Below are 15,412 nucleotides of genomic sequence, written 5' to 3' on the forward strand. Positions count from 1 at the left end.
ACCCTCCTTGCCAGTGATGAGTGGCTGATACTGCAGTCTGCCCCAGGGCGCAGGGGCTAGACAATGACTGGCAGTAGCCGTACACTGAGACAAGGTGGGGATGGTGGGTGGGGGTTCCCTGGGGAAGGGAGACCCTGAGAGAAAGGGGTTACTGCCAGGGGGCAGCACCCTGGTCCAGGGAGGGACATGGGGGCCAGAGGACAGGCGGATCACCGGCCTGCAGAGGGCGCTCCAGCGCTGGACAGAGCTAATTCCCGGAAGACACCAGCAAGAGGCGCCGCAGGGGTGAGTCCGCTCGTCTACACCGCCCCCCCAACCTTTGAAAGCAGAACACATTTTCCCCATGCTTGTAAAACTCAAAATCAATTCTAATTTACAAAAAGTTTAAAAATTCACCTTTAAACTGTTACAAGGATGAGAAAATTCAACCAAAAGAACATTTTTGAAAAGATTAAAAATGACTGAAAACAGGTTTTAGAATGCAGTGGCTCTTTCAGCCTTAAATACAGTGGTGCTATCATACCTCTATACAATGGCTAATAGCAACATGTACACTGATCAAAAAACAAGATGCTAAATGTTATATATACAGAGGGTACATTTTTGTTAGTGTTTAATTCTATAAACTTCATCTGGTTTATTCATTTGCATTGTATTTTCCAGGTTGCTTTTGAATTAGAGGTTTAGTTAACTATGATTAAATGGATAACTGTCTCTCACACGTCATGAGACATATGGAGTCCAGCATTTTAATAGTTTTTAACATGTCTATTGTTCTTGAAATGTTGGAAGTTTGATGAGTCAGCAAAGTGGATAAGCAAGTAGTATGTGGGAGAAAAAAGAAGTAAATAACTATGAAAGTTCTTAAGAAAACAACCAGTAGGGTTAAATGAGAGGCTACAGATAACAGGGTATCAGGATGAACAAATACACTGAAGAACTCAGAGAACTAGTCAAGGGGGGTCGCAAGAGGGGAGATGTCCAAGGAATAGACCAATAGGCCAACAGGAGAAAACAGGAAAAAGCAGTGGTGAAACAAGATGATGATTGTGGAGTGGTATTTTATGAGGCTTCCGTCTACCATAAGGGATATGTAAGTGGGAATAAGGTAGTCACTATATACCCAAGAGATTATGCAATGTTCACACATTTCCCACATAAAAAAATAAATCTAATGGGCCTGTGTAACAGGGTGCTGGCTAGGAGAAACAAGCCAGGCCCCTGTTAGCCCTGTTCCAGGGGAAGAAGGGTAGGGGTGGGGTGAGGTGGGGGGAGGGTAGCTCAGTGGTTTGAGCATTGATTACCTAGTTGGGCTGGCTGAGGGGCCACGCCCTATTTACCAGACTGGATCCACCTGCAGGCCTGGGTAGCCAGCCTGCCCTATAAAGCTGGCTAAGAGACAGGAAGCAGGGGGAGAGAGGAAAGGAAGGAGTGTGGGCTCTAGATCCTTGCTGGCTGGGAAGTTAGCAGTCTCCCAGAGTGTTGGTCGCTGTAAATAAGTGGTTGTGGGAATGGACACAAACAATAAAAGGGACACGGGTGCTGCACTTCAGTTGGTCTCTGACTGTGTTTGTGGAGGGGCTGGGAGAAGGCACTGCTACAGCCTGCTTCTGCAAAGATTGTTTGGGAATTACAAACCATGGTTAACTTTTCATACATTTTTTCATGATTTCCCTGAGTTGTGACAATTAGGCCAAACTGAGAGGGATGCTGAGCTGCATCTTCCACTGCAGCCAAATGCTTTGCACCTATGATGATCTGACCCTTTGTTACCATAACTTCCTCCATGACTTCCCTCAAAATTTGACAAATGTACAGCTATGATTCACAGCACTATTATCTCATCTAACATTGTATGTAATAAAAGGCCCACATTCAATCATGTTTTATTTAACTTCCAGTAAACGTTATCTACAGAGGGCTAGAAACTATAAAAATAATCCTTAGAATTAAGGACCAATTCAGGCCTTGGGCTATACACAAAGGCACATACTTGAAAAAACATGGCCAGAAGTCTTGGGTCATTCCCCAGAACCAGTGGAGTTCACAGTCTACACCCTCCAACCTCCAGTTAAAGGATATAGTTTACAATGTCACTTGTACCCCCTTATCACCTACTCACTGCTCTATTAGGATTAATCATTATCCGTGGAACAAGTAACCTCCGTGGGCGGCTGTGGGCTCACTCCTGGGCCGACATGATTGTGTGTTACATTACCTCTGGCAAAGCAGCATTTATGCCAATATCAGCACAAAGATTGCTTTTAATTTTATAACAAAGGGTTCAATACAGATACCTTCACTAATAGGCAATTGATGCAAAGTTCAAAAGAAAGGAAAATAGGTGAGTTAACTTACATAAACCAATGCAATTATGCATTTATGTTAAGAACTTGCACCTCTCACACAGGATACAAGGGAAGATTGATCACTTTTAAAAAATCTTTTTCAAGACTCAAAAGCAAAAGAATTAATACGCATCGTCATGCTTCTTGATTTATATATTTAAAACAGCAAATACCAAGTGACATGTTAAACCATCTTCAATACATCAGAATAGTGGAACAAAGTAAAGCACAGCTGTAACTGGGGCTGCTGGTAACATAATCAGTATATGCTAACTATACATCTTATTCTACCCTTTAATTAGAAAGTTGTAATAGACTTCCAGGTGGTATAGACTGAGTAAAGCAAGACTGCTATTTTTCTGTTCTTTAGGGAGCTAATGAAATTTAAGTCTAAAAGACAAATGTTTACTTTTTTGACCATCTCCAGTTTTGCTTAAAAAGACATTGTGACTCTGTTTAGGTTTCAATTTACCATATACATAGATTTTTTTAAATTAACAAAATATAAGAGTTAGAATATTATGTAATCCAAATTTGAGCACACACTGCTTTTTGTTGTGGGGACTTGAGTGGGGATTTCAAAAGGGTTTTATCAATTGCTGGTACAAGTAAATCTAGTCTAGGTAATGTCTACAGACAAGTCTAGTACAGAAAATTATAAAGAAAGCATCATACTTCCTCAGAATAGGAGTCCACTGGTAGAATCAAATCAGAAGGTCAGCATTCATGTCTGGATATGTATAGGTTTTGTTTAGCTGAAACTGGAACCTTTTACCTAAATTCTTTATTACAAATTTTGGTGGTTCAAACACCAAATAGAAATCAGATTTGAAAAACAAAGAAAAAGGAGAAAGGAAGAGACCAGGTACTTAACTGGAAGTCTAAGTTAGGATTTGGCATTTAGGCATGGGTGGTTACAACCAGGGCCAGCTCCAGGGTTTTTGCCGCCCCAAGCGGCAGGTGGGGGCGGGGAAGCCGCGATCGGCGGAAGCTCCACTGCACCGCTTTCTTCTTTGGCAGCAATTAGGCGTCTGGTCCTTCCCTCCAAGAGGGACTGACGGACCCGCTGCCGAATTGCCGCCAAAGAGCTCGACTGCCGTCCCTTCCCTTTGGCCGCACCAAGCACCTGCTTGCTGGGCTGGTGCCTGGAGCCGGCCCTGGTTACAACGGGGACAATCCTCCAATAGAGCCTCTGCGAGCACAATAGATGGAAGTTAGACCCAATGAGTGCTAGCTGAAAGAACGTTATTTATCCTGTCCTGAAGAAACTGCAGACCCCAGGACAGGGCTCATCTTAGTCAAATTCCAGTGGGACATGGGCTGCCTTTTTCACTGAGAATCTGGAGACAAACGACCTGGAAAAGGGAGGGCTTGGCACCAGGGTGAGACTCTACTCTCATCTCCAGTCTCTTTTTGCCAGGCAAAGGGGCTGGAGCACAAGAGATCCCAAAGGAGGATATCCCTGGGGTAGGTGCTGTTGTAGGATTGTTCTCTGAAGACCTCTTCACAAGCCCTGGCATAGTGGGTGTGCTGAGGGCGGGTCATAGCACATAGCCTCAGAGATGCTACCATAACTTAGACAGTGCTCTGGAGCTGCTTAGGTTACATCAGGGGCCTCTCCAACTTCTAGAGCAGTTTAGGGTAAGGAGATTACAAAGATGGCTTAAACCAGGCCTGCACAACTCGTAAAGTGGCGAGGGCCATATTCCTCCAAAGAAAACAGCTGAGGGCTGAAACCCCCTGGCCCCGCCGAAACACATCCCCCGCCCCAGCGCCGCCCGGCCCTGCGGAAACACCCCCCTCCCCCAAAGTATAAAGCCTCGCCACCACTGCCTGCCTGCCCACTCGGCTCGTCATCCCCCCATGAAATAAGGGGAGGGGAAAAGGGGACAGTTTGAAGGGATTTTCTGGGGCTATGAACTAAGGGGAGGCAGAAGGGGGGGCAGTGTGAAAGGATTGGCTGTGACTGTCCAACACAGGGAGCCCGGGTGGAGGAGGGGGGCAGTGTGATAGGGGCCAGGGAGGGAGAAGGTCCCTGGACCAGGAAAGGGGGCAGCAGTTGGGGCGGGGCAAGGCAGGTGCAACACACACACACGCGCACGCACGCACGCACGCGTCTCCCCTGGAGATTTCCTGGCTGCCCACAGACAGTTCAAACACCCCCCCCACACACATCACTACAGAGGCTGCCCTGGGACCAACCAGCGCAGTAGCCACTCTGCCCTGCTTAGGGGGTGTCTCGGCCCAGTCCTCCCCCCCCCACCGAGCTGCGGCTCTAGCCCAGGCCGGGTGCCTCTCCCCTCGCTCGGCACTTACCGAATCTGCCTCATGCCCAGCGCTTCCCGCCTCAGCGGGCCCTGGAAATGATGCACCCACTGTACGCCAGGCAGGGGGAGCAGCGTTTCTGGCCGTTAGGGCAGTTGGAGCATTGCACGTGCGCACACGGGGCTGTGAGGCGTTCCACACCCCCACCCCCCGGGCAGGGGGCAAACCCAGCAGCCCCACCCCGCCGCTTGCCCGCTGGCCACACAGTGAGCCCACGTGGGCCGCATGTTGTGCAGGCCTGGCTTAAACCCTCCTCAACCCTCCTCCTGCTGTGCTGCAAGTTCCGTTACAGAATCTAACCCAAACCTCTTGCTTCTGATTGGTTCCACAAGATAGGAACTTGCACATACATCTGCATTATGTGGAGGTTAAGAACCCAAGTCTTGAGAATCTCTGTTTTCAGGGTGATCTTAATGATGCAACTTCATATACCAACTTCATATACCACTCCATATTTCTGGAACATGGTGCATGATGTGCTACCCTGCATGAACCACTCTAAGGCATTACCTGGCCTGGATTCCATGGATTGCAAGTAATGTAACCTTAACACGCCTAACTGGCATGTCCAGCTGCAAAGAAGTAAACAAGCATCAGTTTCACAGATTCTAAAGGTGCAGTGCCCAATGTCCTTTCTCTGTTTTGACATATATCATTATGACTTGATTTAGGGGCAGGGGTACTAACAAGGTATACTGCTAACACAGATACTAATACAGTCATACCATGTATGACCATGTACTTACCAAACTAAGTACGTTCCATAACAAAATATCAGTGTGACATTTTCATTAAAAATAACTGAAATTCAAGGAAAGTGGTTTCACTGTCACCTGATTTATGAGTAGGTAGTAATATGTGCTCATATTTCAAAATGCTCCACAGCAACAAGGTATCGTGAGGCAGTTTCTTTGAATTTAGGATCTTGAAATTCAAAGTCCCCTCAAAAACTTGTATGGACACTAAAACAAGGTATTGCCAAAAACTTGCATTTGGCTACCAGACTAGAGGAGTAATTTCAACTTTAGCAACATTCCAAAAGACTTACAAACAAGCAAGTTCTTACCAGCTGAATAAGCAGGCTAATTAGGTCTGTCAGGGGTTTATTGATAAGAAGAAGGTCTTCAGCAGCCTGGGTGTCCCCTCCTGTGCTGGATTTCTGTGCCTTAATGAGACAAGGAAAAATAAAAAGAAGTCTTGGTGAATGCTCAGCTTTGAGAAACAAATAAGGTCCATTAGGCGGTACAAATTTGAATGGAAGTTCCAAGGAGGTGTTCTTATACTCCCTTTCCTAGTTAAGTATTCGGAGATCTCTATAAGAAGTTATAGTCTGATTGTGTCTGTAACAATAAGCACAAAGCAAAAGGGACTCATGCTGTCACATCCACTCTAAACTGATTTAATATGCTGACCTACGTGACATTTCTTCAGCAAGATACATACCTACTGTATGTATAATATATATCTCTATGAACTCATAATAAAATATAATAAAATAAAATGTCTATCTACAATCTAGCTAAAAATAAAATAAAATATGTCTATCTACAATCTATGGTTTTTGTATTTATTCTCTCTCTACACAAATATTTGACTTCTTTATTTTCATGTATAATAGTTCACTGAAAGTCTCCGAAGATCACGCTAAATTTTATGAGATGATTTTAAGTACAATTAAAAACAAGAAAATCAAGATGATTCAAAAGTTAAGACTTCCACTCCCGCCCTCCTGACTTGAATTTCCAAAGTGGAATGATGTAGTGGAATTTGAACTTCAGGTGCTTTACTACTTTTAGAAAATGCCTGATGAATAAGATTCCACAAGGAAATGGTCAATAGTCCTCTGACAGCACTAAACATAGAAGCTTGGTCCTTTAAAACACAGAGGCAGATTTTTCTGTAGAAGCATTGGAGAAAATTAAGAAAATCAGATTTCTGGTACCCAAAATAAGTTCTCCAGACTGCCAACTAGTCATTGCCTACCAATCTTCAGAATTTAAGCCTTAGACTCAGTCAATAATGGTTAACACATGTAAATGAGGGCAGAATTTGAACCTAAGTATATATATTTCAGTTGCATTTCTCTTTATTTTACCAGACTATGTAACAAATCCTCTCTTCTCCTAGATGCTTATATGGAGTCCTAATAACGTACTTACTATTCAAATTGTGCTCAGTCAGGGAACACTCATTCATTAGGAACGCTTTCAAAAATATCTGATCCCTTAGGAAAAATACCCCGAAGAAACACTATATACTTATTTCCCCTCTCCCCTACCTTGCTCTGGCCATTTACATGAGAAAGGGATTTTGCTCTGATTTACATGAAATCCCCTGCTTTTGTACGACAAAAGGTACAATAAAAAGATTTTCCATAGGAATCAGTAGGCAGTATTTGTAATGTGCTTTGAGATCCTTGGATGGACACCATCACAGAAGTGTAAAGTATTATTACTTTTACCAGATGCACTAGATTACAGTACACAGAAACTCAAGAAAGACAAAGCTATCAGAAAATCTTGATCATCTTTCTGCCAAATATTTCAAAAACAAAGCACGCAGGATATGCCTGGTTGATAGTATAACTGATTATGTAAATTTGCATGAACAGAAAGGCAGATTTTTAGCACTCACTTCACACCCATTAAATTCCTTTAAAATGCAGCAGGACTTTTTTAATTGTACGAAACAATGTGTCTGAAACACAAAACAACTGGCCTGCCTTCTTTTGGCTCCCCCCGCCCCCCTTCTCAGAACACTCATTACAGTAAGATTCTCTATCCTCCTCAAGATGGGGGGTGTGTGGGGGTGGGAAGTATACTAGTCAGGATAGGAGAACAAGATGTGCAAGCGCAATTAGTCTAGATACAGAAGTCACTTTCTGTCAACTAATTGAGGACATTAATCGGATCATCTTATTACAAGGAAATCATAGGAATAACTGAGTTTGGGTAAAAGAAACAGAGGTTTTAAATATCTTTTAAAAGCACAAAATGCAATCCCTTTGAATAATCCTTTTAAAAATGAAATACAAGAAGGGTAAGTCTTCTAGATGGAGCAGAGAAGATCTCTGAGGCTTTGGCTACACTTGTTTACTGCTCTGCTGCGCTGCGCTGCAGCGCGCAGCAGCGCTAAGTAAAGTCAGCAAAGCGCGCGCTGAGAGAGAGAGCGCTCTCCTGTCTCCACCTCCCCCTCCCTGTGGGGGGGGGCGACAGCGCTGGGAGCCGAGCCCAGAGCTGCAGGGGCTCACACACTGGCGCTTTGCAGCGCCGCAATTTGCAGCGCTGGAGAGGGTGTGTTTTCACACCCTGCTGCAGCGCTGCAAATTTGTAAGTGTAGCCAAGCCCTCACTGCCCTTTTTGCTATTAAGCTTGTATTTAGTCACAGCAAAAAGGGATCTGGGCTGCCAACTACAGAACCAGTTTCTCCTCCCTTGGTTTTCACACCTCAACTGCTAGAACAGGGCCTCATCCTCCCTGATTGATCTAACCTCGTTATCTCTAGCTTGCTTCTTGCTTGCTTATATTTACCTGCCCCTGGAAATTTCCACTCTTGCATCCGATGAAGTGGGCATTCACCCACGAAAGCTCATGCTGCAAAACATCTGTTAGTCTATAAGGTGCCACAGGATTCTTTGCTGCTTATACAATGTACAGTACTTCAAACTATGTTGAACTGCTGAATAAACAACTGGCTTATTAAAAAGCTTGCAGTTCCAACCTACTATCACCCAACATAGGATCAGTACTGTGTCCTTATTATATGTTTTATGTCATGGGAGAAAAATGCTTTGTTTTCACAAGAGTTTACATAAAGTGCCTACTACCATCACAACTGTTTCTCAAGTAATCCAAAGGTGTAAAATATAACCAAAAAAAGAACTTAGACATATCCAACAGAAAACATTCGATTCTACCCCCTCTTCCCCAACAATCTATTCTAATTTTATTAAGAGAGACAAGGTAGGTTAAAAGAACAGAGTACTTGTAGCATCTTAGAGACTAAAATTTATTTGAGCATAAGCTTTTTGTGGGCTAAAACCCACTTCATCAGATGCATGCAGTGGGAAAATACAGTAGGAAGATATATATATATAGAGAGAACATGAACATGGTGGGTAAAGTAATATAATTTATTGGACCAACTTCTGTTTCACCAACACAGTTGTTGGGACATCTGATGCACTGGATGAGACATGTGTAGGACCCATGGATCTTGAAAGGTATGTTGTAGAGGGATAGATCATTGTAGCAGTGGAGATATGCCTGCAGGTTTTGCATCTGTTTTGGCACGCGCTGTTGCTGCTTTAGCATGGGTCCTGCAAATGCCTATCATGTGCGTGTACCTCATCCAGTGTATCACATGCTGCAACAACAACTATGTGGGTGAAACCAGACAATCACTACGTTCTTGAATGAACTCACATAGAAAAATGATAAAAGACAAAAACACCCCATCACCTGTGGGTGAACACTTTTATCAAAAATGATCACTCCATATCTGACCTTTCAGTCCTTGTCCTCAAAGGAAACTTGCACAATGCCTTCAAAAGATGAACCTGAGAAATACATTTCAGAACTATGTGGGACCCTAAAAATTACAGACTTAACAGAGACACTGATTTAATGGCCCATTACAACAACTTTTTATACAAATTACTCAAGATTGTTAAGTCCAAAGCTGACTGTGAAGAGTTAGAAATGGATCTCACTAAACTGGCTGAGTGGGTAACAAAATGGCAGATGAAATTCAGTGTTGATAAATGCAAAGTAATGCAAATTAGAAAAAATAATCCCAACTATACATACAAAATGAGGCCTAAATTTGCTGTTACCACTCAGGAAAGAGATCTTGGAGTCATTGTGGATAGTTCTCTGAAAACATCCACTCAACGTGTAGTAGAGGTTAAAAAAGCTAACAACGTTAGGAACCATTAGTAAATGGATAGATAATAAAACAGAAAATATCCTAATGCCATTATATACATCCATGGTATGCCCATACTTGAATAGTGCATGCAGTTCTGGTTGCCCCATTTTATATATATATATATATATATATATAAAGAACTGGAGAAGGGCAACAAAAATGAATATGGGCACAGAAAAGCTTCAATACAAGGAGAGATTAAAAAGACTGGGACTGTTCAACTTGGAAAAGAGACAACTATAACGGGGGATATGATACAGGTCTCTAAAATCATGAATGGTGTGGAGAAAGTGAACAGTGCCCTCTGATAAGTGAAGTGTTATTTATCTCTTCACGTAACACAGGAACGAGGTGTCACCCAATGAAATGAATAGATCGCAGGTTTAAAACAAACAAAAAGAAGTACTTCTTCACACAATGCACAGTCAACCTGTGGAACTCATTGCCAGGGGATGTTGTGAAGGCCAAAAAAGAATTAGATAAATTCATGGAGGATAGCTCCAACAATGACTATTAGTCAAGATGGTCAGGGATGCAACCCCATGCTCTGGGTATCCCTAAGCCTCCAACTGCCAGAAGCTGGGACTGGATGATAGAAAGCGGATCACACAAATTTATCCTTTTCTGTTCATTCCCTGGGAAGCATCTGGCACTGGCTACTGTCAGAGACAAAGTACTGGGCTAGATGAATCATTGGTTTGACCCAGCATGGCCATTCTTAACATGTAACATACCTGCTGCCTACTATTCCTCCATTGTCTTAAGATTGGAGAGGTGATCTCTTACAACATGTGTGAACCTCTTGTGTTTAACAATTTGCCCATCTTGTATTTAACCTGAACACTCGTTTTCTTCTCCGTACCTGAAGAAGAGCTCTGTACTTCCCTTACACCAGCAGAAGTTAGTCCAATAAAAGATATTACCTCACATACCTTGTGACTCTGGCATCCTGGGACCAACATGTCTACAAAAACACAGCAAACTAATTTTATTCATTTTTAAGTAGGAAATTCAGTACTGAGGAAACAGGAAAGAGGCTAATTTTTTTTACAATGGCCTCACTCTACAAGAAAATAGATTCCATACCTGTAAAGTCATGCGGATAACGTTCGCTGTATATATCAGCATGCAATGCAAAATGTCAAGCAAGGACAGCAACAGTCCATTAGCTGTCTTGATGTTGCTTTTATTATCCACTTCTAAATACAGAGCTGCAGTTTCTATTAAGAGATTACAGATGTGATGGACCAGTCCTAAGCAGACAGAAAAACCAAAACACATGGTATCAGAAAAGATCATCAATTTGGAAGGTAGCTGTATATAAAGAATAATACCTCACCAGAAAGTAAGAATTTCATATACTGAATATTCATCAAATGCTCTTCTTTTCTCCCTCTACTTTTATAATTAATAATTTAAAATATAAGATTTTAATTGAGTTCTGTCCGCGTGGAGCAGCTTGCAAGACTGGTGCCTAAACTGTTAAAATCAACCATTATAAATGCTTTGAAAGTCATACAGTACCCACTATATAAACAATTACTAGTTACTTTAAAGCAATGCATAATATGCTGGAATATATAGTCTATGGACAACTATTGTTTACAGAGCCCTTCCTAGTGGTTAACAGAATTAAGTGACTTGCCTAAGGTCATACAGTGACTTACTAGCAGAGTTGAGAATGGAACCCAAAGTCCCTGGCAAACTGCTAATCCCATTTCCTCCCCACAATGTTGTGATTTGTAAAAGGGAACAATACCAGGCTTAAGGTAAACTATATTTGGTATAGCAAAACTTTTATAATCAAGAGAAATATTGACTATTACTCTGGAAAACTTTGTCAATATTTGTTTGACTAACACTAATAAGACTCTCCTTGAAAATGCCTTTTTTGCTTTGACATTTTCTTTCTGCTCCTTTGGAATTTAATGTTGCTAGTCAAAATACCACTTCACCTGGCTTGCATTAATCGCAAATCAATGTAGGTGTCAGGAAAAACAAACACCCATACTAATCAATTTAAAATAAACAAATCAATTTAGAATCCTAGCCACCTTCAAATAAAAAGTGACAGAGTTAATTATCTATCAACTTTCCAATTAATTTCTTTTAAATTAAAGTTTCATAAAAAAGATATTTTATTCCTAGCTGATGAACACAATTATGTTTACCGACAGGGTCATCTTTAAGGTGGTAATGGATTTTCATTCAGGTTGAGACTTGGGTTCACGTGCGAATGCTGCAGTAAATTAGTATGGTGATACTGAACTGTTAGAGGTGTGACTCTTTATATGAGGTGCTAATCTTAGGTCCTTTTCCTAATTTTCTGGTGGCTGTCCAGGATAGAGTTAAACATTTTATAGCATCATTGAAAGAGACTAGAGGACAATTTCTTAATATTTCTTCTCAATAGAAGAAGTTTATATGCTCATGGCTTTGTGAGCTATTGTTGAATGCATAATAGCTATTGTATTTGGTCACTGCACTGCACAGGGTAGGTGACCATGACAGAAAGGATATATCTCTCTTAATTTGGTGAAATGGTTTGGGATACGATCTTGAATATGAAAGGAATTATATGAAACCAAATTCTTTTTTATGAGTGCAGAAAAATATCCTAGATTTCTGAATTTGGCTGATGAGTAAAACAGCTTTCATTCAAAAAGAAAAAAAGCTGAATTTATAAAGTAGTATAATCATTTTAGGTATATTAAAAATTGAAAGAGAGAGAGAGAAAGAGAAGAAAACTGATGACTATAATAGAGTTTTAAAATAGGCCACATCATACCTCCTCAGCCAAGTTTTTGTATACTTTGGAAGTATATTTCTGTGGAAGTATATTTTGTTCCACCCATAAAAGCTCAAACAAACAAAAACACACAACATAATCAACTAACCAATCAGCTTCTGAAACAAACTAACTGCAACAAACAATAAATTAATACAATTAAAAACAAATAAACAAACAATAGCCCTACCCCAGAGTTTTACCCCCAAACAGTATAAAATGACAGGGATTCCACAAAGTCCACTAAGGCCTTTGCTATTGCTATCAATTTTCCATAAAAAGCACTCAGTTACTATGGTGATGCACTGCAGTATTGATTGATCAATGGAAAGAAAACAAAAGAAAGAAGAGCGGCATTTTTGATGCACTAGTGTAGAACTAATGAAAATGAGTAGGCACCCTAAATGGCTGTGCCAGAGGCCAGTGAAGTGGCTCTCTGTCCTGCAACGTGGAAGTGATGTGTAGTGGGCATAATGAGATGCTGGTATTGGGTTCACACACAACAGAAATCCAGAAGGGTCAAACCATTCACACAAAGGATGCTGCAGGCCAATGTCCAGCATTTAGGGAGTTTTAGGAGACCTAGATTTAATTCTGTGCTCTAAAGACCTTTGACAATCTGACCCTTATTCTCTAGCCCCCAATTCCCTATTTGTACTTCCCAGGGGTGATGTGATGACAAATGCATTAAAAGGTGGGGATGTTCTCAGACACTACAGTAACAGAGCCACATAAGTAACCAAGATAGATACCTAGAAATATCAATTTGCAGGCCAACTTCATTGGTGAGAGGTTTTGAAATGTCCATATAATTAATCTTTTAGAAATTAATATAATTGTTATGTTGAGGTTGAGGATTCCTCCCCTCATGTTCCTGTTGTGCTTCAGCACATTTTGTCTGAGAACTTATTCCATAATTCAGGATATACCAAGTGGAGCAGAGAGAGGAAAGCTACTTATAAGTGACTGGTTCTTCAAGTAGCTTATTGGTATAGATTCACAGTCAGAAACCTCTGGGAGACAGTGACTGCTACAGTCATGTATGTGCCCCCTTGCAGATTCAAATACTCAGTGTCAGGTTTACATATAAAGTGGGGCTGTCAAATGATTTAAAAAAATTAATTGCAAGATTAAAAAAAATAGTCACGATTAATTGCGGTTTTAATCGCGCTGTTAAAAATAATTTAAATATTTTTGATGTTGGGGGAAGTGTGTGTTGTGGGAGGAGTATGTGTGTGTATGTTAGGGGAGTGTGTGAGACAGAGTGTGTGTGTGTGTGTGTGTGTGTGTTGGGGTAGTGTGTGTGAGTGTTACTCCTGGGGGAATTCAGCATAACTGCGCATGCGCAGAATTCATGTCCCAGACAGATTTCTGTATTTCCCTGCAGAAAAACGACTTCTGACAGGGAAGCCGCAAGAGCAGTCATGCGCCACTCCCCAGCGGCACAGGCATGTCGGTTTGGATGCCTGGAGTAGCCGGTAGAGATGTAAATGATCATGCATGTGAGAGTGAGACAGAGAGACACTGCATAAATTTGTTGACTAATAACTAGAAATAAAGGGTCAAAACCTAGCTACATTACTAATGAGACGGGGGGAGGGTTTGAGGATTTCCTCCAATGCTCCCCACTCCCATTCTCCATCCATTGTATTGTGGTTTAAATAAATTGCCAAAATAATTGAAACCAGTGTGATTACACAGTAATTCCTCACTTAACAGTGTAGTTATGTTCTTGAAAAATGCAACTTTAAGCAAAAAAATTTTAAGCAAATCTAATTTCCCCATAAGAATTTATGTAAATGTGTGTGTGTTAGGTTCCAGGGAATTTTTTTTCACCAGACACGACATTGTTTAAAACTTATACTGTATATGTATATAAACAATTTAATACTGTACTCAGCAATGATGATGTGAAGCTTGGTTGAGGTGGTGGAGCCAGAGGGTGAAAGAGGGTGGATTATCCAGCTGCTCCTCTTGCTGTTCTTTCCAAAGTGCCCAGGGGTGCCTAACTCCTGGTTCTGCTCCAGACCTGCCCCCACTTCACCCCTTCCTCCAAGGCCCCACCCCCTCCCCATCTCTTCCCGCCCCTTCTCCACCCCCAAGCACACCGCGCCTCACTCCTACCCCCCAGCTTCCTGAATGCTGCAAAGCAGCTGATTGCTGCGGGCGGGAGGAGCGGGGAGGGATGGGGAGGCTGCGCGCTGCATCCTTGCTCCTCCTTCCTTCCCCCCCCCAGTCTCCTGAACACTGCAAAACAGCTGATCGCTGCGGGCGGGAGGCATGGGGAGGGAGGGGGAGTTGCTGATCTATGGGGCTGCTGGCGGGCGGGAAGTGCTGGAGGTGGTGGAGGGGAGCTGATATGGGGGCTGCCGGCCCACCCTGGTTCCAAGCCCCCACAGCCAAACAACATTATAAGCAAACATTGTGCAACTTTAAATGAGTACGTTCTCAAGCAGATCAGCAATGTAACAATGAAACAATGTTAACCAGGATGACATTAAGTGAGGAGTTACTGTATTGTGTTATTTTGACAAATAAAATATGCAGAATTTTAAAATATTGTGCACACAATTTTTAATTTTTTGGTGCAGAATTCCCCCGGGAGTAGAGAGAGAGAGAGTGTGTGTGTGAGAGAGAGAGAGACTGTGTGTGTGTGTTGGGGGAGTGTGTGAGACAGGGAGAGTGTGTCAGATGTGCTGGAACATTTTGTATAGTGGGGGTGCTGAGAGCCATTGAACGAAACTGTAAACACTCTATATAATGGAATCCACTTCAAGCCAGGGGATGCGGCAGCACCTCCAGCACCCTTAGTTGCAGTTCCTATGGAGTGTGTGTGTGTGTTGTGGGGAGTGAGCGTGTCAGTGAGCTGTCTCTGTAAGAAGAGCACTCACCAGCCTGAACGTTTTTTAAGACAGCAGCAGAGGCCAGCAGATCTCACTCTGACTCAGAGGCAGCAGCACAGACAGGCTCCCTGTCCCCCACCCCAGCTCAACAGAGACCAGGTACACAGGAGGGGGATGGG

General features: G+C 42.3%; 1 protein-coding gene across 6 annotated transcripts in view; it reads right to left on the reverse strand.

The window, feature by feature from the left end:
* The window catches only part of ULK4 (unc-51 like kinase 4), a 425,848-nt gene that overhangs the window by 74,949 nt on the left and 335,487 nt on the right, over positions 1 to 15,412 (reverse strand). For 5 of the 6 annotated variants that reach the window (XM_039526400.1, XM_039526397.1, XM_039526398.1 and 2 more), the window contains 2 exons: positions 10,689 to 10,855; positions 5,740 to 5,838 (listed from right to left, as the gene is read on the reverse strand). In XM_039526400.1, the coding sequence (XP_039382334.1) occupies positions 5,740 to 5,838; positions 10,689 to 10,855 (266 nt within the window). Of the gene's footprint in view, positions 1 to 5,739; positions 5,839 to 10,688; positions 10,856 to 15,412 lie in introns of those variants that run through there. The other variant, XR_005594699.1, reaches the window with a different exon arrangement.

This window comes from Mauremys reevesii, linkage group 2 (assembly GCF_016161935.1).
Source record: "Mauremys reevesii isolate NIE-2019 linkage group 2, ASM1616193v1, whole genome shotgun sequence".
Classification (NCBI taxonomy): domain Eukaryota; kingdom Metazoa; phylum Chordata; order Testudines; family Geoemydidae; genus Mauremys; species Mauremys reevesii.